The 26,957-nt window shown below is 45.9% G+C and overlaps 1 protein-coding gene across 2 annotated transcripts in view; it reads left to right on the forward strand.

Annotated features, from left to right (window-relative positions):
- The window catches only part of AMOTL1 (angiomotin like 1), a 154,016-nt gene that overhangs the window by 65,379 nt on the left and 61,680 nt on the right, over positions 1-26,957 (forward strand). For both annotated transcript variants that reach the window (XM_080816054.1, XM_080816055.1), the window contains 2 exons: positions 20,372-20,524; positions 25,099-26,029. In XM_080816054.1, coding sequence (XP_080672180.1) covers positions 20,372-20,524; positions 25,099-26,029 — 1,084 coding nt within the window. The remainder of the gene's footprint in view (positions 1-20,371; positions 20,525-25,098; positions 26,030-26,957) is intronic.

A 26,957-nucleotide genomic window follows, 5' to 3' on the forward strand; every position in this document is an offset into this window, starting at 1 on the left:
GTGTGCGAAGTGCAGTAAAAGAGACAACCATGATCACTGAACAGAGAGGGCTAGCTTGGATGGAGGGGGTCAGGGCTTCCCTGGGCAGGTTGCCCACACATGATGGGAATAAAATCAGTTCTTGTCTTTGATGCAGGTTGTGGGTATCTGTATTGCCATGAATTCTTTAGTGTGGGTCATCCTCGTCGGGGTAAACTGAGCGTGGTTGAGGGCTGTTTTGCAACTGCACATGGCGTAATAGCTTAAAAAAATAATAAAAATGCACTACTCAAGACTCAATAACATACAGAGTATGAAGAAAGTTAGATAGCTTTAAAATGAGAGTATGTGTGTTAAAGCGAGAAAGGAGGTGGTATTCCAGGTTGTTTAGGAACTGTGGACCTGGTTTGCTTCCTGGCGCTTCTGCCTCCTTCCTGTATAATCTTAGGTAATTTGACCTGCTGAAGCATCATGGATGAAATGAAGATGGTAATAGTTCTCACCTCTTGGAATTGCATGAGGGTGAGAAGGAACAGTGCATATGTACAGTGCTGGACAATTTGAAAGTACTCAGTAAATACCTGCTATAATAATAATAATAATTATAATTATAATTATTATTATTATTTTTAAAGATTTTATTTATTTATTTGACAGACAGAGATCACAAGTAGGCAGAGAGGCAGGCAGAGAGAGAGGAGGAAGCAGGTTCCCCGCTGAGCAGAGAGCCCGATGTGGGGCTCGATCCCAGGACCCTGGGATCATGACCTGAGCCGAAGGCAGAGGCCCAACCCACTGAGCCACCCAGGTGCCCCAATAATTATTATTATTAAAATAACAGAGAGACCAATGGTTTTCGGTATGTGTCTTCTCATATATGTCCTTTCTCCGAGAAACTGGAATTCCGGTTCTAATAGAAACCTAGCTTTTCACAGTTGGAAACACTGTATCATGTACGAAATATTATTTATTGAAGGAGGTTAGAAGTTAGTACGTTCTGTCTACAAGTTAGTCCTAGCTATAAAATAGACCTTCCTCCCCACCGATCACCCAGGATCTTCTGAGGAAAGAACAGTTTCCTCTCTGTGGAAAGAGGAGGTCTGTGTGCTCTCGGAGCTCTTTCAGAGTTTACCTGTGCTTGTCACCCTAGGTACAGTAAGTCAGGGCTGATGTCACCGGGATGGGTCCCGAACTTCACCATCGGCAGCTCCGTTTTCTTTCCCTCGACGACCAAGTTGTCAGTTTCCCAGAGGAAAGGGAATGAACCTCAGATGTACAGTTCTGGGGCAGTGGTTAGAACAGTGGTTCTCAAATGTGGTGGACATCAGAATCACGGAGAGGGCCCGCGTTTTAACAAAACAGACCGCGAGCACCCCCCTCCCCCAGGTTTTGTTTCAGTTAGCTCTTGGAGGGGCCCGAGAATTTACATTTCTAACTAGTTTCCAAATGATGCTGGGCCTGCTGGTCCAGGGACCACACTTGGAGAACCACTATTTGAGAGCATAGTCTCACTTTAATTGGCTCTAGTCTGAGGTGCTTAACTCTTTGGAACTGAATGTGTTTCTGTTTAAATGAGGGAGATGGAAATGGATTGATTTCTCAGGTTACTAGCTGATCTGCCTAACTTTGTGCCCTGCTCTAATTACCCTTCTGTCCCTTCCCCCTTCCCAACCCTGACTTTTACTTCTTTCAGTTGTCTTTTGTCACTCCTTGGAAGATACACTGAGTTAGGGTGAATGGTTCCTAAACACAAGGCATATTGCTTTGCTTGAGTCACTTAACCTCTATAAAGTCAGCGTGTTGACTTCATACTTACATGGTGAGGTCACTGTGAGGCTTCAGCGAGACAGTGCACGTGAAGGGACTGCATACAAGGTAAAGCGTGGTGCAAAATTCCTTTATTATTTTGAGCATCCTTGACTACCCTTCAGAACAGTATCCTCGGACTTGAGGATGGACTGCTTCTCCTGAGGCTGACTTTCACTGCTGCTGGGGGGCTTGTAAGGATTGAGTGAAATCTACAGGGCCTTCATAGAGAAGTAGGTCCCACAGTGGATGCCTGGTTGGGCTGGGGTCTCTGAGGGCCTTCCGAACTGGGATGTTTTGGAGGCACATTGATGTGGAGATGTGGCAGTGACCCTAGAAGAGTTCGGTGCTGGAAATGAGCTTGAACAGTTGCTGGACTATTAAGAGTCAGCTTCCTCACAGTGGAGAAATAGAATTCCATGATATTTTTTTTTTTCCTGGGATCTTTGGAAGATGTGATCGGCCTCCACCTATTTTTACTTTGAGTTCTAGATCTACAGGGTCCACAGTGACCACTAGCCACATGTGCCTATCTAAGTTAATCAAAAGTGAATGAACTAAAAATTCAAGTCCTTATTCGCATGAGCCGCAGTTCAAATGCCCAGTAGTGGTTTGCATCAGTGCAGCAAGCTCCATCGGGCAGTGCTCTTCTAGGGAGACGTTAGCCCAGTTTGACTGATAGCACCACTGCTGGGCTTCATAAGACAGGATGGGCACACATGTTTGACTGAAATGAATCACTTCTCCCTTGAAGTCCTGTGTGGACCAATTGGGAGATGATACCGCAAGGCGACTTGCCTGTCAATATGAACCTCGTTTTTGGAGGCTCATCTCATTTAGAGGGCCAGCAAGGCGTTTGGCTTATGCTGGGAGTAGCGCTTACCAGGTTAGCCCGCTGTATCAAGGGGTATCTACTGCTTCTAGGGATATCTGCGGCTTTAGTTCCATCGCTGGGGTTCTCCCGGGGGTGTGCTCCTGGAGAGAAGCAAACAGAAATGCGAGTGTGGAGTTAGCCCCAGAGGTCTTTGTCCTGGGGAGGATCTAGGGCCAGCCTGGACTCCTCCACCTTGGGTCAGTTCCACTCTTGCCCCAGTCTTTGTCGACGTGAGGCAGGAGGCGGGCCTTTGGCCGGTGTCTGGACTTGCTCAGATACCGTTCTTCCCTGCCTCATCCTGACGGTTGCCTCCTTTCAGAGGGTTCTGTAAGCTGTAAGGTCCCTTTCCCTTCCCCACCTCCAGCTCCTTGCACTGACTTCCCAAATACTTCGTGCATCCGTCTCCTTGCTTTGCATGTCTACACGCTGGGTTCTTCCGCACTCATTACCTAGCTTCCGGAACCCTCACCAGCCACACAACAGGTCTTCCCACTTCTCTCCTGCACCTCTTCTGATCTGCTCCGCCCTTCCTGCTTTCCTCCACCCTTCTCAGAAGGGCAGAGTAAGACGAGGGTGATAGGTATCTTGTCTTCCAGGCCTGCTTTGCTTCCTGCCTTAGGTGGGGCTCTGCCCGGCCCGGGGCCGGGAGCCAGGGAGGAAGGAGGCCTCTCGCATTCAACTGCTGCTTCTCGGCCGTAAGGGCTGCTCTAGTTAGTGTGACCCAGGAATGTGACCCACAAAGACAGGGGTGAGGCAGGCCTTTTCCTTCCTGATATGAACTGTACTTGGAAGGACTCTGAGAACCAAGTTTCTGAAGGGTAAGCCCCCTCTCTCTACAGGGTTGGGGGGAAAGGGGTAAATATGAAATTTGGCAGGGCCCCGTTTCCTGAGGGACCAGCTCTAAATCTCACTGCAGCTATCGGTTGATTGCTCATGTTGGTTATGTGGGAAAAGGTTGGAAGATAGAAGGGTGGATGAGATTGCCTGTCTGGGATCTTTTTTGGGCAATGGGGGATCAAGGAGGAGGAAAAATAGCAAAAGGATCTAGCAAGCATGTTCTCTCAGAATTATGGAAACCAGTGGATACGGTACCTAGGGAACAGCATTAAATTCACTGCAGAACACATGTAACACCAGAAAATGTCTTCTGAAATCTAATTAGCTTAAATTAAGACACCTGGGAAAGTAATGTAAACAGTATCACAAAACCACTTACACAAACCTTAAATATAATGGGGCTGTCAGATAATAAGCAGGAGGCTTGCAAAAGGGCATGACCTTGGCAGACTTACCTTCCTGTGGTCACGATTGGCCAGCTAGATCATAAATGAGCAGTTGCGTGAAAAGTGGGGAGTACATTTACTTTAGCTAACTTTGAGATTTGATCCCATAAAGTATTTACCCTCCTCCCCCAATCAAGAATGTAAGATCTAAAAATATCTACTCTGAGATACGGATTATCTTAGTCCTGAGTTTAGAAATAAAATTTTCTGAAATTCTGAAGTTTCTTTCTTTCTTTTATTTTTTAAGTTTTTATTTATTTATTTGACAGAGAGATCACAAGTAGGCAGAGAAGCAGGCAGAGCAGGGGAAGCAGGCTCCCCAGTAAGCAGAGAGCCCGATGCGGGTCTTGATCCCAGGACCCTGAGATCATGACCTGAGCCAAAGGCAGAGGCTTAACCCACTGAGCTACCCAGGTGCCCCTCAACTTTCTTCAAAATAGATTCCAGGAATTTGGAGAAACAAAGTGAAATGAATACAAATATTTATATTTTAATGGCAGTTATTATGTGACTAAGGTCACTTTATTAGTTTAGGAACATAAAATGTGTTATGTGTAATTAAACTTGCTCGTAAAGTGGACAGATTTTATAGTATTAAATTTAGTAGTTGGATGGTAATCACAAATGCTCTAATTGAATTTACTTCCAAATATTTTTGAGGAATATTCCTAATATTCCTTAAGGAAGGAACATGTTGGACATTAGGAAACATGAAATTTCTCATTTTTTGGATAGACTGTAAATTAGGCAATAATTGGGATACAGAAGCATTCACTGCTCAGTGAGTATCTGTTGAGCTGGGGACTGTGGACTGTACCAGTCAGTACTGAGGTGGATAATTTTTTTTTTAAAGATTTTTTAAATTTATTTGACAGACAGAGCACAAATAGGCAGAGAGGCAGGTGGGGGGGTGGTGGGAAGCAGGCTCCCTGCTGAGCAGAGAGCCCGAAGTGGGGCTCGATCCCAGGACCCTGAGATCATGACCTGAGCCAAAGGCAGAGGCTTAACATACTGAGCCACCCAGGCGCCCCTGAGGTGGAGAATTTGATGAGGACAAAATACAAGGATACAGTCTTCCACCCAACATTGGAGGGTCTGTCATGTGCGTGGAACCGGATGAGGCGTGAGATATATATCCTTTGCTCCCATGGAATTTGGATTCTAAAAGGGATATAATGGAGTAAGTCATTAGAAAACAGAAGGCAAACGAACTGGGTTTATTCTGCTGTGTGAAGAAGACGAGGAACAATTTAGAATTGCCTTTCAACTATTTTATCTTTGCTGTGAACTGTTTAAGAGGGAATGGGTTTCAGTTACAGATATCACGACTTCTAGAAGCATGGGTTTGGTGTTTCGTGCCAAGGAGCTTGGGAGGAAATGGAGGCTAAAGATGCAACCAAGGAATTACTAGAAGTGTGGGGCTGTCTCATTCTAGAAAACTCTTTAAATTGAGTGAGTATGATTGAATGTCCTATATGAATGCGGGATGTGGATCTAATCGCTGGTTTTGATGTGTTCATCTGTGGGGCTTTTGAGGAACTTAAGGAAGCTTGTGTGGCTGGAACTGTGACAGATGTGTGCAGCAGGAACCAGATCAGATTCCGTAGGTTCTCACAGGTGAGAGAGGGGAGCCCTTGGAAAACCGTCAGGTGGGGCTGTGTCAGGGGTCCTGTGGCAATAGCCCGGATTGTGTCTGCATTTGCCTTTCAGTTTCCTCTTTGATTTGAGTGAGTTGTACAATCTGGGAAGAAGAGAGGAAAATTAGTGCTAATTATGCATCATGATTTGTTTGCAAAGTCTGTTTAATGTTGAAAAAGCATTTAGGAATCTATGATGTGTTGTTTACTCTTTCTGCTTAAGAAGTTAAAAACAAAAACAAAAACAAAGCAAAACCAGCTCCCGGACTCTTAATTCTGTTTATCCTGCAACTTTACTGAATTTACTTCCCAGTAATAATAGTTTTTTGGTTAGCATCTTTAGAGTTTTCTCTATATATTATCATGTCATCTGCCCATAGTAACAGTTTTATTTACTTAACCCATGTGGATGCTTTTTATTTCTTTTTCTTGTCTGATTGCTGTGGCTAGGCCTTCCATTGCTGTGTTGAATAAGAGTGGTAAGAGACGACATCCTTGTCTTTTTCCTGATCTTAGAGGAAAGTTCTCAGTTTTTCACTGCTGAGTATGATGTTTTTATCAATAACTATATCTCCAAAAAATAATTATATATCTCTTTTAAACAAAGCTTAAAGCTCAACAATGCAGCAGTGAAATCAATGCTTAGTTGACCTTTGTGTTTGATTCAGACCTGAGATTCACAATTTCCAGAAGTGTTCATTATGGAAAATTCATTGTAGAATAAGAAGAGAGGTTCTTCCCCTCTTATTTGTAATGCTTAGGAGAGAGGACAGATTCTCCCCACCACCTGCCCCAGTGTCCTTCTGTCTGAAGAGGAGTTTCCTAGGCAGCTGAGCTGTTCAAGTTAGAGCCTGGTTCCTGATCCCTCTCCAGGTCCAGCTAGCCCTTGACTTGCATGCCAAGGTGATAGACAAGTTAGGAGTTTTGAAGAATCTTTGGATGACACCATGTATGCTTTTGTTTTGGTCTCTGATACTAAGATTGCACCAGTAAGCTTATTTTCAGAGAAAGGGTATATTTTAAGATCTCTCAACCCAAGTGCTTGGAAAATTGAAAATGTAATTTTAGTCTAGTTTGTCAGTTTGCTCAACAGTCTGACCTAAATGAAACTTTAAATGTTTTCGTGTGTGTGTGTGTGTGTGTGTGTGTGTTGTGTATTTTCTGGTGGGCAGTGAAGTTTATTGAGAGATAGTAAAGTGATAGTACAAAGCTCCCTGAAGGGGGTGGGGGGTGGCCGAGAGAGAGCTGCCCTTAATGTCTTCCTCTTTGATCTGCTTGGGCTTCTTGCTGTTTTTAAAAAGCTCCCTGATTTGATCATTTCTTGAAAGTGAAATTTATATCATTGATTCCTGTTCCATTTCCCCATTCTCATAAACAGAAGCTAAAATGTACTGAGCACTTACCATGTGCTGGAACACCATTCATTGCTCTGTCTTATTTAATCTTTGTGACGGCCTTATGTAGTAGGTCTAATTGCTGTCTCCATTCACTAATAAGGTAACAGGCACCAAGAAGTTAACTCATTTGCTCTGTTTGCGAAGGTAATAAATCATAGAGCCTGGATTCTGACACTACGTTAGGAGCAGATTTGCCAAAACAAAACCAAAAAAATTGGCCCCTTTTTCTTTTCTTTCCATTTGGTGGATATTTCCTCCTCTATCTCTGCCATTTGGTGGATATCTCTGTTATTCTTTCAATTCTTTTAAGACTCTGGTCTTCTGCCTTGACAGCATCATCCTCTTTTCTCCTCACTTATCGTGTCTTAACATCCTTCCCTCTGTCCCAGGACTGCCTGACTTCCTGCTGGGCAAGTTATTACAGTTTCTTTTCTCCCCACCTCCTAAAAGTAATTCTCATGGAGCCTTTTTTTCTAGCGAAATATCATTGTTGATTTGTATTCCCTTTTATGAAAATCCCTCAAGGGCAAGAAGATGCATTCACGTGCAGGTGTTTTCTAGAGAGGCTGCTCCCTCTCCTCAGATACATTTTCTTTAGTCATTGGAGTCCATTCGTCTGACAAGTAGAGTTCAAGCAGTGCTTCATATCAAAGGGCCTCTGTGTGTCTTCAAGCTTCACCACTTTTGGGGCCTGTGGGCACTTCTCTTTGCTTGGGAGGGAGGCAATTCGCTGTCAGTTATAACTGATTTGTAGCCATTTTCATCTTAAAGGTCTCTTTAAGTTTCCCATCTTTTGGCCCCTTCCCCATAGAAGAGGCTATAGCATGTAGAGCCATGTTTCTCAAAGTGTTCCCTGTGGAACCCTAGGGGTTCCTGAGACCTAAAAACCACCTTCATAGTAACAGTAACACACATGTGCCTCTCACTGCACGGACATTTGTACCGATGGTGTAGAAGCAATGCTGGGTGAAACTGCATGTGCCTTCGCATGGTTCGAAGCCATGGCACCGACTCTACTAGTGGTCTGTCTGTCCCTCACCAGCACATGCTGTAAAAAGCCTGCTTTGCTTAAGACCGTTCTTGTTGAAGCAGTATAGATACTAGTTTTATTAAATCTCCAACCTCAGCTACACCTTTTTAATGCCTTGTGTGATGAAATGGAGAGTGAAAATTAGAAAATTTCAAGTGAAAATTAGAATTTTGGGAAATTTGGATTTGCCACTATGAGCTTGACAGCTTCCTAAACACAAAAGACTTTTCTGATGATCACAATCCATGGTCTATTAACAAACGTGGTTTTGTTGATGTTACATACTTGAAATATTTCCATGTGTGTAAGATTTGCATAGTTCAGTGAACCATTATTTTCCAAATGACCAATGTATGAAGTTATGAAATCATGGATAAAGAACATTCCCTCCAAAGTAAGAGATGGACCAATGGATTTTAATGTGATTGAATTTAGAAGAATATCCAAGATGAAGTCACTTGGATAGTTTTAGTATTTCATACTGCAACCACCGTTAAGAAATGAGCACTTGTTGAGTTTTGGTATTATTTCAAACGATAGTCACAATTATCTGGAAAGGCTATCATGATACTGCTCCTTTTTCCAATTACATATTTGAATGAGGCCAGATTTCCTTCCCCTGCTTCAGCTAAAAATCACACAATAGACTGACACCAGAAGCAGATATGAGAATCCAGCAGTCTTGTAAGCCTGACATTAGTTTGCAGAATTATAAAATAATAACCGTTCTCACTGCTTTTTGTTTTAGAAATGAGTTGTTTTTTTGAAATGAGTTTCCATGAAAAATACTTCATGTCACTTAGTGGGTTTATTATTATTGTTTTTAAATGAAATATAATTTAATAATTCTCAGTTTTATTTTCTAACATAATAAATACGGACAGATATGGCCCCCATAAACAATAGCTTATTGGGCCCTCAATAATTTTTAAGAGTGTAAAAGAGATCCTAAAACCAAAAAGTTTGAACACTGTTGGTATAAGAGTAAACACTACGTACATTCTGAGTCAGGCCCCCAGGGCTTGCATCATGGTTTTGCCCTTTACTAACTGTGTGACTTTAGGCAACAGTGTGTTAGTTCCTGTGCCTGAAAAACGAGGGTAATCCTCATAGAGTGTGAAGTCCGTTATGTTAGTGTGTGTGTGTTCTTATGGACCTAGGGAGAAACCGTAGCTCTTGACAGATTGTTTAGGGGGATATCTGTGATCCCAGACCTCCAGGCCGACGAGAAGAAAGAGATAAGGGTAGGTCCTCAGCACAGTTCCAGAATCCAGTGTGTGTGCCCTGAGATGGACCTGGACACTGGTATCTGCTTACCACTCCATTGCTACCTTGAGCCTGCCTGGGTCACTGCATTTGTGCACTGTTGGGCAATTGTCTGCCTTTGTGTCTGCCTCTCTCACTAGCCTGCCATAGTGGGGTCCCCATACCAGGCACTGACTCACGCCTGGAAGATGCTCAGTGTCCTAGATTTTGTGGAAGAAATGAATGAATGAATGACTGTGTAATTCTGCATTTTGCTGCTCATGAAGTCCACAGACCCATGCGTGGTCTTTGGTAAGGGATAGGAATTATAAGGAAACCAAATACTACCACAGATATCTAGGTGCTTTAAAATACATTGAAGTTCTGTGGGATGCTTTGGAACAGTCACGGTTGAATTTGCATCTCAGCCCTAAGGCTGTGAGCTGTGTGACCCAGAGCATGTCACTTCTGTTTTTGTTTAGGTAAAGAGGAGATACTGAGACCTGATTCCCAGAGATGTGAGAAATACCCGAGATAATGTGTGTGTCCCGTCCTGCTCTATAATGTTACATTCTGTGCCTTCCTTCTGTATAAAATTCAGCAGCGGCTTATCTCACATGACTCAGTGGCATAGTTGGCTATGTGATTTTTGAGTTTCACATTTAGCAAGCACGTGTCTTATAAGATGGTAGGCATTTTCACAGGCCTTCTGTCATCGTGGTGACTTTGCTGCCATCACTTTATTGTATCTTTATCGCGATAGTTTAGATGTAACTGAAACGGTCATATCCTCTGACCCAGTCATTCAGGTTTAAACAATTATGAAATCTGGAGCGCTGAAACTGTTGACTTCAAATCTGAACTTACTAAAAGGCCACAAATTTACCCGCAGAATTCTTTACCAAAAGAGTCCGTGCGGGCTCATTGGCCTGTTTTAGGAAGAGTCATTGCCTTTATTTACTCATTTAGGTTCATCAGACCCATCATGCTTTGGCTTCAGATGTGATCGATGTACAGAGTTTTGATTTATCACCACTGTTCCAGAGTGCACGTGGCATATCAGCCCTCGTACGGCAGAGAGGTATCAGCTTCCTACATCTGACCCTGCTGTCAGATCGACAGCGAAGAATTCATTTCTGGTCTGCACTTGTGGAGATCCTGATTGACAGGTGCAACACGGGGGCTTGGAAGTGACATTTTTAACATGTACCACAGCTAACGTGAATCGAGCTCAGGTTTGGGATTCATTGTTCAAGGGGAGACCCCATGGTAAAAAGAATAGGCAGCCAAGTAGAAGGGACGAGGACGGTGGCTTCATCAATCGCCTTGGTGTTCTGGTGATTGACAGGGAGGGTGCTATCACAAATAAAATAGCTCTGGTTACTTCTCTGCCTCGTATATTCAGGGAAAGCACTTTTCCCAGTACCTTTCCCCATTTTCCACAAGCAAGAGCATATCATTAAAATGCCTCTCATTTTAATGTAAGAAATTAGGCAGGAGTAAAAGACTCAGAATTAAGTGTGCCTCGGTGGGGGAGTTTTGGATGGCAGAATGGCATCGCAGAAAGAGCTCCGATTTTCTCTGTGCTGCTGCTTAGTTCTGTGCCTCTGGTCGTTACTTAACTGCTGTGAGCCTAGTCTCCCTAGCTACAAAATGGAAATAGGGCAGTGATAATTAAACGTGGGGATTTTTGTATCATCCCTATACTTCCTAAGCCCTCAACAAGTGGGAGCGCCTACCACCATTGATTTTACTCTTAATACTGGAGGGATGTTTTGTTTCTTGGGGGAACACTGCTTTGAATCATGAAGTCCACTTAACGAGGCCATACTGACTTTTGTGGGGAGTGAGTGGAAGTCCCAGTCCCTGGGAGAGATGCTGCCCGACAGACACGCCTTGTCCCGCAGCTTTAGTGGCTTCTCAAACAGGACCCCAAGAGCCAGAGGAAGCCGGGGGCAGGCCAGGGGTGTCCCAGCTGCTCCTCTCCTCAGTGCGGGCAGCAGAGGGAATCTGGAGAAGCATAGACACGCGTTTATGTTGCTGTCTTGTGTCTTGGGGTTTATTTTAAGACTTTTCATCCTGTTTCCCTTTGTTCAGAAAATATTAATACTTACTGTCTGCCTGCAATGATGGAAACATATTTAAGCAATGGAGCTCACATGCTAGTGAGTTAATTTTTGTTTTTTTCTCTCAGTGGGAACATAACGTGTTCCAGGGGTACCTACAAGAATACCTTTCTTATGGTCCTGAGATTGAAGAAAGATTATTTAAATTTCAGTTATTTAGTTAAGTAAAGGGCTTACTTATTATTTTATCAGAGTACATTGTTCTAGAGGTCTGTATGGCGTACAGCTGAGAGCTAATAATGCTGTACTTTGTACTTAACACTGGGAGGGAGGGTCGATCATGTGTGCAATGTTCTTACCACACACACAGAGATTAATAAAGGAGGTAGGAGGGCACAGGTGATGGATATGTCTGTGACCCTGATGATGGAGATGGCTTTGTGGGTATATATTTATCCCCAGACTTGTCCAGTTATACACGTTCAATATGCACATCTTTTTAAATGGCAATCACACTTTAATAAAGTGTTTTTTAAACTTATCTGAAGAAAAGAATTTCTGGAGTCCAGGTACTTAGAGTTTCAGATAGGATAAATACCAAATATATCAACATGAAATATGCATTATGATACTACGTAGAATTTGAGTCAAGGTATTTAAGTAGTGTATGGATTTTCTGTTAAAGTCCAAAATTAAAAAATGATTTTCTCTTTGTAGTTACAGTCTTTTTAGTATGGGCTGCTCTCATGAGCCTGTGCTGACTCTGTGTGATAGCTAGGACTGGGCTGATTCCTTTTTCTTAGGGTGAGGGACAGGTTCCCGTAGAAGTCTTCTGACTCTGTTCCTGCTCCCAGACCTATGGAAGGAGCAGGAGCCAAAGGCTGCATTTGGAGCACAGTCCCAGGACACAGGGGTCACCTGCAGGGGGAGCGGGATGCAGGAGCACTTTCCTCTAAGTGTGATTTTGTGCCCCAGCTGCAGAATCCCTGGGATGCTGTTACTTCCTGTACAGAGCCCCTATAGGAACAGGACACTTGTATCCAAGAACACTTGTAATTAACCTCTTTTAGCACTAGGTGGCTTTCTCTTGTCTTTTTTTTTGTTTCCCAGTAGCTTTTACCAAGCCTTGGTCTCCTGATTAGTTTGAAAAAGACAAAATCATCTTTGAGCTAAGGTCTATAGAATTAAGAGTATGTTTATAACTGGTTATTTTAAAATGTACCCTAATTCCATTAATACATATTTATCAATGCCCCTTATGTGCTAGAAACTACCAGGTACAGTAAACATATGCAGATGATTTATTGGTTCAATACATGTGTATTGAGCACTTACTATGATTTTGTTTCTGCTAGATACTGGGGATAAAAAAGCAAATAAGACATCATCAACTGTTAATCAACTTATGAGTTGACTGGGGCGGTTTACATATAAACCAAATATGTAGGTGGTTGAACAGTGGCATAAATTTGCATGGACCATGATGGGAGCACAGAGGAATAGCCCATAAGCATATGGGGGTGGGGTGGATGACTTCACAGAGGAGGTGGCCCAAAAGTAGAGCTCCAGAAGACTCTAGATAGTCAGCATGTGTATCTGAGCATTTAGTATGTGCCCAAGTAAGAGTTTTCTGGCTCACTTGGAAAGAAAGGCCCTCCGGATGAGGGAAACTTTGGGGAGAACTCAAGTTTCTTTAGGGTTTGTGCGAAGGGTACCTGGGGCAATAGAGGCGAGTTACTGAAAGCCAAGGCAGATCGTGCTAAGTCATGTAGGACATAGGATATAAACAATGCTCAGTTATTATGAGCAGGGACAGAACATTTCATTATTTTAAACTCTCTCAGAAGTTCTTGATTGTAAGCACAAAGTGATTTTGGCTAACGTAAGCAAAAAGAGGGATTTATTGGAAGTATATCAGTCAGCTCACAAATGGAGAGGAAGGCCCAGAAAATGGGCAGGAGCCGAGGTGACAATTCACCGGGAACCCAGCCAGGGATGTGCCGTCCGTCTTGTGAGCGTGAGCCTCCAGAGCCAACCACAGCTGCCCCTGGACTGCTGTGGTAACGTTACCGCCGGCATTTGATCAACACCCTTTGTCTTTGTGTCATTTCATCAAGACTCAAAGTCTTTGGATGGAAAATTCAGTTGACTGAGCTGAGGGTGTCCTAGTTGCTAGAACCTTCCGGATTCCATAATGGGAGATAGAACCTACCCCCAAGGTTTACGTACTGAGTTCAGGGTTCCCTAACACAAAAAGCATTTAATTAGAGGTGATTGACTCTCAGGAATATGGTCAGTAGCCATTGGCAGTTGGATCACCTAATCTCGAAATTATTTAGCATTTCTGTAGTGTTAGGAAAATAATGTACTAAAATTTGAAAAGCTTTTAAGAAGCTCCCTTAAATACTGACTTCTGAGTCATCCTCCTCCCTACCCATATCCGAGTGACACGGAACTCGCCATTCCTTTTAGAGATGAAAGGCTTTCATTACTCAGCCCCTGTGCTTCTGCTTGAACCACATTGTGTTGCTCTCTCCTCCTTTGCGCCCTCTCCTCACGCCCCAGTGGATTAATATCCTCCTTGTTTTTGCCCGTTCTGCTCACCTGTCTCACTCCTTGTCATTTCAGCTCCGTCTCGCCTCCCTAGTCAACAGGTAGTGATGAATTACTTCTGGGTAACTGTATGTCTCTTTAATAGAGCACTCAGTCTGCAGGGAAATTCGGGTAGATGTGTATGTGCACATTGGTCTCCAGAGCTAGGTCATAATATCCTGAGACCAAGGATGTTCTTACTCATTTCTTGGTGTTTTTAGCTCCTAGCACAGTGCCCTGCTGAACTCAATTGTTACTTTAAAGGTTAAGCATACATTCTGCATTTTGGCTCACACTGATAGTATCTCAGATATTTCTAAATAAGCATTACAAAGTTAAACTTCGCCCGGCTTTAAAGTTATATTAATCACAAATTCCACTTTGAGAAAGTCTAAATTAAGTAGCTAGTAGTGTATTTATTATTTTCCTTGTTTTCTGCAATAGACAGATTGGTGCAGGGATTAGAATCCACATTTGGTGCCAAGAAAGATGATATCATACAAGGGTTGGAAATCTTGGAAACCTTTCTCCCTCCCACCCGTCCCCATCCCCATCCCCATCTTGGGTTTCAGATAATGGTTCCTTGGGGAAAGAGCGCTGCCAGTGCATGGAGATTCTGCTTCCTGTTTAAAACCGCGGGTATTGTGTGCAAGCGTTCTAGAACAGGGCGCTCTCACCTGTCTTTGCTTCACGCTGATCTCAGGCTCCTGAAGTGGGAATTGGCTAACTCAGATGAGCTAGCTCGGTCTCTTAAGAGGACTTGTGAACAGACTTGCCTTTCTTTTTCAGGCCCTTGTCATGGGCTCCTGAGGCCACTTCTAAACATTGTTTCTAGGGCGTCTGTCTCCTTGAGCAGAGTATCCCACTCCCCCAGAAAAGCCTCCAGATCTGCCCAAATGAGGCTTGGTTGCTTACATTTAACTTTGAGGCTGCTGGCACACTCAGCAAATTCCTTAGCTCTTTGAAGAGAAGGTAGAAGTCCACAGTTGTTTGTTACTGTGTTTAAAATCTGTTACAAGGGCGCCTGGGTGGCTCAGGTGACTGAACGTCTGCCTTCACCGCAGGGCGTGATCTGGGAGTCCTAGGTTCAAGCCCCACATCTGGCTCCCCGCTCAGCAGGGAGTCTGCTTTTCCCTCTGCCCGTCACGCAGCTAGTGCTCGCTCTTCCTCTTTCAAATAAATAAAATCTTAAAAAAAAACAAAAACAAAAACAAACGAAAAACAGGGGCGCATGGGTGGCTCAGTGGGTTAAAGCCTCTGCCTTTGGCTCAGGTCATGATCCCAGAGTCCTGGGATCGAGCCCCACATCGGGCTCTCTGTTCAGCAGGGAGCCTGCTTCCCCCCTCTCTCTGCCTGCCTCTCTGCCTACCTGTGATCTCTGTCTGTGAAATAAATAAATTTAAAAAAAATCTTTAAATGACTGCTGTAAAATACTAGGTAGTTGATGTTTAAATGCTAAGTTGTGGGCTTCACCTCATAATTGCTGCCATAGTGGAGGGAAGGAAAGCCATTATGTGTGTGGGGGGGTGTTCGGCAGGAGGTATAGTGAGTTTTGTTGGGGTGAACTGTGAAGGACTTGGGGAGTGGAGTGTGAAGCCAGGGGATTGGATTCCTAGCTGGAACTTGGAAAATGGGGTGACATGATCACGGGACATGGGGAGGCCAAGTGGACCATCAAGGCTGTTGACAGCAGGGTGGGGAGCTGTAGTAGGCAGCCTTGAAATTCAAACAGAATTTGGCCTTGAAGCTGTAGCTAAAACAGTTATGTGCCAGCAAGTGGCATGCTTGGAAGTGGGATTTAAGGACGGGAGATTTCCCAGCTCTGTGAGTGCTGGGTGATAGTCGAGTGACTGTTGGAATGTCTTCCGGTGTCTAAACATAAAGGACACTTCTGAGCCTGTTCTATTAGACTCTTTACAGATTTACGATTTGATCGCAGGGAAGAAACTGGTTATGGTGGAGGTGAAGCAGATGAGGTCACCAGGGTTCTTCTGCCTCTTGCCTACCCCCAGAAAACTCACATCATTTTCCCTTAATTCATTTTCCCTTCAACATTGAGGCCCTTTGTTATGGCTATATTGAGTAAGGGGAAAAAAAAAGTCTTGTCCAGGGTTGCATTACCTAAAGGCTTCGGGACAGGTACAAAGAAAGTAACAGCATAAAACCGTAATGGGAAGGGAGCTTCAGAAATAAGCCAGAAGCAGTCACTGTCAGAGACAGCCCCACAGGATTCTTCTTGTTGACACAGACATGTGGATTTGGTAAAGAAGGGGACCGTTCTTGGTGAGATGGATCAGAGCCAAGATGAGACAGAAATGTCGACCGCTCCAGCCAGAATTCCAGAACTTCACCCTTTGTGGAGCACAGCATGGATAGATCCCTGGCCCTCCATCAGGAGCCCTAGGACCTGCCCGAGTCCCCTCCCCAGAGGGAGACGCTATAAAGAGCTCACTCCTTTATGCTGGCCTTAGCTTGTTTGCCATGGCTCGTGCCCCTTGCCCCCTGTAGACTAAAGCTGTGTTGGTGGTCTTCCTGGGACAAAGATTGGCTTGAAAGAAGCAAGTTACTGCAAGTCAGTAAGTCAGGAGGACTCCATGTGGAAATAGTCTTTATGAAGCCCGTGGGGCAACCTCACAGATGCCTAACACGCCTTTGAGCATGCGGGATCCTTGATTGGCTGTGCACCGCCCTAAAACCACTACCCTGCCTGGGGCCCGGGACAGGAGCCAGGCCTTGCAGGAGCTCCCCGGGTGGGAGTGGTATCTGGAAGTGTTCGTGGGTTCTCTGAGCCTTGCTCCTGGGTGTGGAGAACGCTAACAAAGCCCACAGCATCCCCCCTTGTATGTTGTCGTGTGTCACGCGTTTCCTTCCAGTTTCTTATGTCAGCTAGCCTTGACCCCGTGGGGTAGATCGTGTACCCTGCCTTCACGTAAGAAAAGAGCCTCGGTTTGTGCTACAGGAGTTCCTAGTGAAGATTCTGAACTACCGTAGGAGGGAAAGGATTATGTACCTGTGGGATTAAGGGCGAGGCCTCGTTTTCATTTTTGCCATATAGCCCAGGAATCGGCTGCTGCAGACCCAGTGACACACATTCTGGTCATTTTATCTTGCCTGACAGGTGAGGAAGCTACAAAGGGCGTGATTTGGTGGGTGTGTCAGGCCGGGCGAGTTCACTTGGTTCACTTGGCTTAGTGGAGCGATGATACCAGGCCTTCCTGTCTGCAGGGTCCATCTGGTCATCTGCTGGGCTCTTTCTTCAGCTCCCAGGAGTGGGGGATGGCAGTGGGAACGGGACTCTCTGGGAATGCGTGGGACACCCAAGTGTACAAAAAAAGCAGTCTTAAGTGACTGTTGATATGTGGTTGGACATCCTGTCCCTCGGTCTGCGGGTGTGTGCAAGTGCTTTCGCGCTTTGAGGCCTGTAGCCAAATGGTGAAAGGCGGCGTATCTCTGGTGCCTTCTCTGCTGATGTGGGGACAGGGGGCGCTTTCAGGGACTGCTCTCCCTATGCTCTGTGGCCTGGAGCCCTTGAGCCTGCTCTTGTTTGCCAGGCCATTGGATAAGGTGTGGAAAATCAGTTTGTACCAGGGTTGCTGTTACTGATTCTTGGGCTGCGCAAGGATAGAAACGAGGCTGTACCCCAAAATCAAAGGCATAGACAAGGCTTTACCAGGGCTACAGCTGGAGCCCAAGGGAGACTCAGCACTAGCAGAGAGAAGTTAGACTGGCTGGAACAGAAGGGAAGTCCTGCAGCCTATAAGGCTCCCCCTCGGCTTTCCATGCTGGTTTAATTTGCTAATGAGGGGGCGGGGGAAAGGGCGTCATCTTGATTGGTCGGAAGGGCCTTGTCCTGATTGGTTGATATTGGCCGGCCCTTCGGCTAGCTCATGGGTGCTTTTGGAGACAGGGTCCTCTGTTCTAAGGCCAGCTTGTATGTGGGACTGCATGTTGGTTCTTGTTCCCGTGGTCCCTGTCTCATTGTAGTGATGAGAATGGCTTAGTGCAGAGGTTCTTAACTAGGTTCTGTATCGAAAGCCTATACCTAAACACACACACCCTACACATTCCTTTCTAGGCTTATACACTTATACATATATACCCTTAATTAGGCCTTCGTTTCATTAGCAGATTACTCTCCGTTCCCATTTAAAATTTTGAGTCACGTGACTAGATGGTGTCAGGCAGAGTTGTCATATGCTTGCACATGCCATTCCTGAGCCAGATCCACAATGAGAAAACACTACTCTCTCTTTTTGAAATGTGTGGGTCCTCAACTCTCTCATGCTGATTTGGTGGGGGGCGGGGCTGAGGGTACAGAAACGTGTTGTCATGTTTAGGGATTTTTGCCTGGGTGCACTCTTCTGCCCTCCAGCTTAGGGCTTCCCAGCTTTGGCTGCACACTATAACCATTTGGGGAGTCCTATAAAAATCAGATGCCTGGGCCCAGTCCCCAGAGAACCCAAATAAAATGATCTTGAGGAAGCTTGGATATTAGGATTTTGTTTTTTATCTCTTTATTGTTTAAAGATTTTATTTGTTTATTTGACACAGAGAGAGCGTGAGAGAGCACCAGCAGGGGGAAGGGCAGAGGGAGAGGGAGAAGCAAGCTCTCCGCTGAGCAGGGAGCCCAGCGTGGGGATCAATCCTAGGCCCTGGGATCATGACCCAAGCCAAAGGCAGATGCTTAGCTGACTGAGCCACCCGGGCACTCCAGGTATTAGGATTTTAAAAGTTCTGTGGTGACTGTGATGTGCCACCAACGTTGCATCTTGCACTTCTCTAATTTCCCACAACATTTCCACCTGCTGACATAGAAGCCGGGTCAGGATTTGCTTTAGAACCCAGGCCATCCATGATTCCTAATTTTAGCCTGAGACTTTAAATTTTTAGATGTAGAAGGTGAGGCCCAGAAGGGAACAAGTTTCTTCCAGGATACTCCTTGCGGGTGGGCCAAAAAGAGACCCTGACAGATACTGTCATAGGCATTGGAGCTGCAGGTTTAGGCTGGTCCCCATATAATGTGTCATTCAGATTTGGTTTATGTTCATCTTTAAGATGGGAGTCACTACTACATTATTCAGTTTAATTTTATAAGATAAAATATTTAATATTTAGTTTTATAAGATAAAATTATAGGATAAAAGATAAACAAATTCTATTTTTTTCTCTGTAGTCCATACGTGTCTGTGATAGGTGTGAGCAAGCATGCAAATATTACTTTGTGTTTTGAAGTAAAGACACTGAGGAGGCTGATGAGTAAACCCCCATCTATGACCTTAGAATAAGTAGGTACTGCTAGCTTTGGCCTTGTGGGAAAGGAGCAGATAAAAAAAACCTAGCAAGAAATTTCAAATTACTTTGAGATCAGTTTGAAGTTAAAGCTGAGAAACATTTGGGGCACCCGAGTGGCTCAGTCGGTTCAGTGTCTGCCTTCGGCTCAGGTCATGATCCCAAGGTCCTGGGTTGGAGCCCTGTGTTGTCCTTGGGCTGCCTATTCAGCAGGGAGTCTGCTGCTTCCCCCTTTCCCCCTCCCCCGCTTATGGTCGGTCTCTCTCTCTCTCTCTCTCTCTCTCTCTCAAATAAATAAATAAAATTTTAGAGCTGAGAAACATTTTTGTTTTAATGGAATTATCACTTGGTCAAGGATTTTAATTTAAAACACACACACACACACCCCAAAAGCATGGTTCTTCCCCTGGAGTAAAGGAAGAACAGAAGTCCGTGCAGAGAGGGCAGAGAGCCCGGGCCTATGCTGCCCAGCTTTCCCACGATGTTCTGTGTGCGTATTAGTGTTCCTGTAGTGGGATCTCATGTTTAGTGCCTATAGGGTTGACTACTGTGTCACGTTTAATTGGAACAGGAAACCCACTCCGGTTTGTGTGTGAAGCAGATAAACTGGAGCTGAGAGGCCAGCGCTCGGCAGAGAGCCAGAACCCACGACCCCGGCTCACACTGCCGCCTGGGTTCCAGAATCCTTGAGTGGTGCTGCGAGCTCTGTCCTGGGCTGGGACAGGCTCTTGCTCACACGTGGTCTGGCGACACAGCCAGCCCCTCTTGGTGTCTTTTATGTCTTCGGTGACACAGCTGCTCTTCTCATTTTAGTCTCCTTTTCTGGCCTCCCCACCCCTGTCCTTTCTGTCCCCCACTTTGATCATCCCAAACTTTGGGATTTTTCCAGTTCTGCAGAGGGCATGATTTCTGTCGGTGCGTGGAACTGGGTCGTGTGAAATCATCATGACTTCACTCAGTGTGTCTTGTAGGTTGTTATTTTGACCTCACGGGTCATTTTGGTGGGTGGTTGGACTTGCGATAATTCTGAATGTTAACTTTGGAATTTTCTGAATAAAAAAGACAGCTCCGAGTTGAGTGTGGGAGAATGCCTCGTGGGCTCTCGTGAGTCACACAGGAAGGAGGGAGAGGAGGACTTCATTGGCACTAATAGGCACTTTGCTTCTTCCCCAGGTCCCCCTCCTGTTTGTTACAGCCCCGGTAGTCCTGCCCCAATTCTGGAAGACCCCAACTACTTTTTCCCCGACTTCCAGCTCTATTCTGGGAGGCGTGAACCATCTGCTTTGACGGTGGAGGCAAACAGTAGTAGCATCAGGGAAAAAGTTGGTAAGTCCTTTTACTGGCATTTGGGTTGGAAAAACAGGATGATCGTATGTTTCTGATTTTTAGCCTTTTGCGTAATTTTTCTTCTGTCCTTGTTTTATAAACCAGTCAGTTGTATTATTGATCGTCTCTTTATTGGTGGGTGTCTTATTCTTAATGTTTGTGCTGTGGTGTCAGTAGACTGTTTTATAATAATATGTGACTCTCAATAGACAGGTTCTTATGTAGGAACTTGAGAGTCATACCATTTATTCCCTAATTTTTCTGTAATTCCTATATACATTTTTGTAGCATTTTTTCCCAGAACTTTTCCCTCCTTCTCTGCTTTCACTTTTAGCTCTTTCTGCAAATAATTGAGAAGTTCAGAAGAAATTCAAAGTTATAATAGGCAGGGAACTGATTTCTGTGTGAAAACTTCTTGTATTTTTGAGGGCATTTGAAATTGGTAAAACTAGAAGGGAATCTTTAAAACCACTGAAGGAGGGATGCCTGGTGGGGCTCAGTCGGTTGGGCATCTGCCCTCGACTCGGGTCATGATCCCAGGCTCTGGGATCGAACCCCACATCGGGCACCCTGCTCTGTGGTGAGTCTGCTTCTCCCTCTCCCTCTGCTCTTCCCCCTGCTTGTGTGCTCTCTCACTCTCTCTCCTGCTCTCTGTCAAATAAATAAAATCTTAAAACAAAAACAAAAAGCACTATAGGGAGGGATCTCCTGGTTCTTGGCAAATGTGCTTATGAAAAGGAAATTCAGTAGTTTTCATGCTTGAGGAGTACCTCCCTCCCCCAAACCATTATCTTTTGGAAATACATTTGTCTTTTTATTTGAATTTTTACTCAAGTTGTTTACAATGTTTATTTTTATGTGAATTCACTTGTGCCACAAGCCTTTCGTAACAGTTATCCTGAGGGCGGGGACTGTGTTCTCTTTACCTTCTACCCCCAGCACGTGTCTGAAGGCCTGGATGTAACTGGTTGGTGGGGAAGATTTGCACAGTGAGTGTGTGGCCCACCGAAGCCCACACTGATCTCTCTTTCCTTGGGTTTTTCATCGCTTATTATAGTTCTTTGGCAATTCATCTTACATGGACTTCCAATAACCTGTTTTTTGTGTTTGCAATTTTTTATTGCTGAGTTTTGGGCTTATATCTTAGTTACAGTATACTTTCTTGGAAAGTAGGGAATAAGTTTGAATTTATTGCACATGCAGTCTTATGGAGTAGATATGAAGTCTACCCGTTTCCCAGAGGAGAGAGGTTCAGAGAAACCAAATAACTTGCCTGAGGTCTTGGGGGTGTGATTGGAGGGTGTGGGGGAGCGGAGAGGCAGACCGGTATGATCAGAGTTCTGATCATGAGCTTCAGGACCTAGTCTCTAAAGTTCTTGAATTTGCAGGACAATTATTTTCTGAATGCCTTCTGTGTATCAGGGATGTGTTCTAGGCACTGGAGAGATAGGAAGTGAAGATAGCAGATAAAACTCTGCCATCTGGTTCTTGAATTCTGGTAGAAGAGGATCAATCATAAATGCAGTGTGGATTGGAAGAAGAGGCCAGAGGCAAGAGATGTGAGGAGGCCATTCGAGACCTCTAAGACAAGTGGTAGGGAGAGCAGGCACCTGGGAAGTGGCTGAGGGCATGGAAATTAGGGTTGCAGTCCTTTACTATCACTAAGACACTAAAAATGTCATCTAGTGTCACCTTTTGTCATATTTTAATACCAAAAAGAGTAAGAGGGATGTGACCTTTCATAGCCCTTGCCTAAAAAAAGATAGAGGCATAAACCTAATGACAAGCGTCTGTGGGTACACACGTGTATATGGGCAATATACATATGTTTATATGTCTTGTAAGCATATCCAACCACCTTTATTTTTTCTCATTTTACTGGACCAAGAAAAACTAGTTTGGCACTTGATCAAATGTGGAGAGAAAAAGAGACAAAGGGCCGAAAGTACGTACGTCTGAAGTTTCTGTCTGGATGGCTTACAGGATAAGGCTGCCACTTACAGAAAACACAAACGAACAAACAAAAAGGCAGCCTTGGGGAAGAAAGATGGTTTGGGGGGAGACGAGGTCTTCTGTGTATATATAGAAACAGAGCCATCATTGCCTGGAATTGTAGAAGTGAGGCTGCTTGGCGATGACCTAGCTCAGTTCCCTCCCTTTACCCATGAGGAGATGGAGCTCAGAGATAGTAGGTGATTTGCTCAAGATCATGCCTGTAGTAAGTGCTAGAATTTTTACTATCCTACTGCTATGTAACTTCCTCAATACACTACTTACTAGTATTGTGAAATGGACAGATTTTATATTTCATGGCACTCATGTAGGAATTCTTAAGTGTTTGATCCCCCATTACATACAGACACTGGGCTCTGTGCACTAGTGAGACCGGGATGGGTTGGCGTGATCCTTGCCTTTAAGAAGTTGAGAGTCTTGGGTAAATAATCGCTGCTATCTACTGCGATAACGGTTCTAATGGTGATCTGTACAAATGGAGAAGGAAGGCACTTAGGAGGAGGGGTCAAGGCTGCTGGGCTGCAGTGGGACAGGTTAGACTCCAGAGGAGCTGTGAGCCCTCACTTGAAGCATGTCTACTAATTTCCCAAGAAGACCTGGTGAGGTGCATCCCTCTTGGCAGAGGGAAGAACGTGAGCGAAAGCCTAGGGGCAGGAGAGAACTTGCATGTCTGGGAGCTATATGGTCTTAGGTGCTGCTGGACTCACGCACTGAGGGGTGGCCCGGGAGGGGAGGTAGTGGTGGTGGCCTGAACCGTTGCTGGTTACCCTGTACCTGCTGCAGCCTAGGGTAGGATGTCAGTTTCATCTTGTAATTCACTACTGAGGAATTTTGTGCAGAGGAGTGATATAGTTAGGTTTTCCTAGTTGAAGAGTCTTTCAGGGTCTTTCAGGGTAACGTGGAAGATAGGAAAGGTCTCCGGGGTGGGTTTGGAGGTGGGACCAAGTGTCAGAAAAATAGATAAGAGGCTGCTGGAATTGTCTGGGTATGAGACACCGTGGGCTTTGCAGTGTTGTGGAATAAACACAGCTTTTTTTGTAGAACAAGTCAGATCCCGACTTTGGCTCTTCCTATCTCTGTGACTCCTGTCATTTGCCTTCTCTGAGCCTCTCTCCTCATCTGTGAGATAGGGGAAATTATCTGTCACATATGATCGTATGTGCCTGGTACGATTATCTTGAGGGATATACAAAATAACATATGGAGAGAATTTAGCAGAATACCTGGTGCATCATATGTACTTTTAAAATGGCTCTTACGATTACATTGTGGTTACCAATAATACACTTGGAGACTGGAGGGGAATGAAAAAGGTTAGGAGAGGTGTTTAAGAGGTAGAGTTGGCAGACTAATGCTGGATGCTAGAGGTAAGGGAGGAGAAGGAACTTTGGAAAACGTCCAGGTTTCTGGCTTGGCAAGGAGTAGATGAGGGAGGGATATGGGGTTTGGTGGGTGAGTAAGTGCTGGGGGCCAGGAAGACATGTTGAGTGTGGAGAACCAACGGGCCGTCTGCTGGGGGCGGTAGATGGGGGTCATGAGTCAGTCATCAAAGATGGGTGACTGGTGTGATGGCCTGGGATTCTGTTGAGTGAGGGTGGGAGAGTTTTCAGGGCAGAGCTCTGGGAAATAACCAGAATTTAAGAGGCAGGTGGAGAAGAGGGAGCCAGAGAAGAAGTGCACAGAGAGGCAGGAGCCGGAACCAGGGCAGGGGTGGGAGGTGGGAGACCTGGATGCTTCAGGAAGTAGATGATCACCGTGCCAAGTCTGGAATGCTTCACACAGGTGAGGTGTGTAATACGGGAGATGGAGTATTCTCGTTGGGCTTGGTTGCTAATCAGAACTGTAGGGAGCGTGGCAAATGGGGCATTTGGAAAGTGGAGATGGGGAGTGTAGACTGCTTACCGAGGACAATCAGAAGAGAACAGGAGTACAGATGCACAGAGGCAGTTAGAGGTATGTGGCTAGGGCCAAGAAAAGGGGATTCCTTTTTGTTTGATCTTGTTTTTTTGCTTCCATTTTTTTTTAAAGATGGGAAAGATTTGGCATGTTTATATGAGGAAGGCAAGGAGCCAGCAGGGAGTTTAAAGGAAAGGGAGGGGGTGAAGGACAGAGCAAGGTCCAGGAGGAAGCAGGAGATGAGGGAATGGAGAGTAGTAGACATGCTGTGAACGGGAGCAACACTTCCCTGAGAAACTCAGGGTAAACGGAGGTGGCAGTGTATTTGAAATGTTGTCTTTAAAGGCTACTGTAGCAGGCACCTGCGTGGCCTGGGTGCCTTCAGCTCAGGTCATGATCTCAGGGTCCTGGGTTTGAACCTCACATCAGGCTCCCTGCTGAGCCTCTGTCCCTCTGTTCCTCCCCCCATGCACTCTCTCTCTCAAATATATAAATAATCTGTAAAAATAAATAAATAGGTAAGTAAATATATAAAATGATAAAATAAAATAAAATAAAAAGAATAAAGGCTACAGTAGCTATCATGTTAATTACTCAGCGCGTCGATCCAGACCTGAGTCCCCGTGGCACATCCTGACACCCTTTTCCCTCTGTTTGCCTTCTAGTTGAGGAACCCCCGTGTCACTTCCAGCCCCCAAGCCTCCTGCGGACGTCAGAGGTGGAGATGAGAGGTTCCGAGGATGCGGCCGCTGGGACAGTGTTACAGCGGCTGATCCAGGAACAACTGCGGTATGGCACCCCGACCGAGAACATGAACTTGCTGGCCATTCAGCACCAGGCCACAGGGAGCGCAGGACCCGCCCACCCCACGAACAGCTTTTCTTCCACGGAAAACCTCGCGCAAGAAGACCCACCAATGGTCTACCAGGCGGCGCGCCAGGAGCCGCAGGGTCAAGAACGCCAGGTGGACAACACGGCGATGGAGAAGCAGGTGCGGCCCCCGCAGCCTCAGCACAACAACGAGGAGCTGCCCACGTACGAGGAGGCCAAGGCGCAGTCCCAGTTCTTTCGGGGGCAGCCGCCGCCGCCGCCGCCGCCGCCGCCACAGGGGACTGTCGGGCATGGTTACTACATGGCCGGGGCCGGCGGTCAGAAGGCCCGGACCGAGGGGAGGCCCACGGTGAGCCGTGCCAGCAGCGGACAGGCGCACAAGGACGAGGCGCTGAAAGAGCTCAAGCAGGGCCACGTGCGCTCTCTCAGTGAGAGGATCATGCAGCTGTCGTTGGAGAGGAACGGTGCTAAGCAGCACCTCCCTGGCTCCGGGAGCGGAAAGGGGTTCAAGGCGGGAGGGGGACCCTCCCCCGCCCAGCCCGCGGGGAAAGGGCTGGACCCCCGGGGTCCTCCGCCCGAGTACCCCTACAAGACCAAGCAGATGGTGTCCCCCGTCAGTAAGAGCCAGGAGCACGGACTCTTCTACAGCGACCAGCACCCAGCGATGCTGCACGAGATGGTCAAGCCGTACCCCGCTCCTCAGCCCGCGAGAACGGAAGTGGCCGTCCTGCGGTACCAGCCGCCCCCAGAGTATGGGGTGACCAGGTGATTCTCTCTCGGGCCCATGGGTTTAACCTGGCTTTTCGACATGTTCTCCGCACTTGTTATTTTCAAGGCGGTTTGGGTTTAAGCCATCGGGTTTTTTGTTTTTTTTTTCTCCCTTGCGCGTGATACTTAATAAGGCACTTCTGGGCCGGAATACGTAGAGTGAAACAGAACAGAGATCAATGGAGGATTGTCTCCAAATGTAGCAGAAGGCCATCGGGGATTTATGAGTTGAGGGGAGGAGCCTCGGTCGCTGGCCGTCCTTGGGAGCTCTGCCTAGTAGCCAGGCAAAGCGGCAGTTTTCCTGGCTGGCTCTGTGGAGAGCGTCCAGACTCCTGGAGCTTATTATTACCATGGGGCTTTATGGAGCCATTCTTCATTGTAGATTTGAGAGGAAAACGTAGTCTGAATGCTAGAATGGCAGAGCTAAAGGGGCCGTAGAAATCTTAGAGTTTCACCTCTGTACTGAGCAGATGAGACACTAAAGCCTGGAGAGACGCCTACGTTTCCGAGGTCTGCCGCTCTGGGCCGCTGGAACGAGATTCCAGTGGCCTGACCATCAACAGCTGTTCCCTCCATTGCCCTAATTCTAATCCTTCCTATTGATGGCTGGATTCAGCAACACTTACCAAGTGTCTCCTCTGTGCGGCCTTGTACCCAGTTTGAGATAAAGAAGGGCTCCCGCCCTCAAGGACCTCATCTCGCTCTCCTGGTGGGACCAGCCCCTGAGCCCATCACTGCTCTGTAGGGGCTGTTTGAAGGCAGTACATGGAGTACTTAGAACCAGAGAGATCGTATGACTCACAACCGGAGGCACTGGGGAGAGCCCCACAGAGGAGCTGACATCCAAGCTGGGTCTCAAAGGACCAGTAGGGCTATGGGGAAAGCATGTGAGGAGATGGGGTATCGGAATGCACTGTGTGGGGAG

This window comes from Martes martes, assembly GCF_963455335.1.
Source record: "Martes martes genome assembly, chromosome: 10".
Taxonomy (NCBI): Eukaryota; Metazoa; Chordata; class Mammalia; order Carnivora; family Mustelidae; genus Martes; species Martes martes.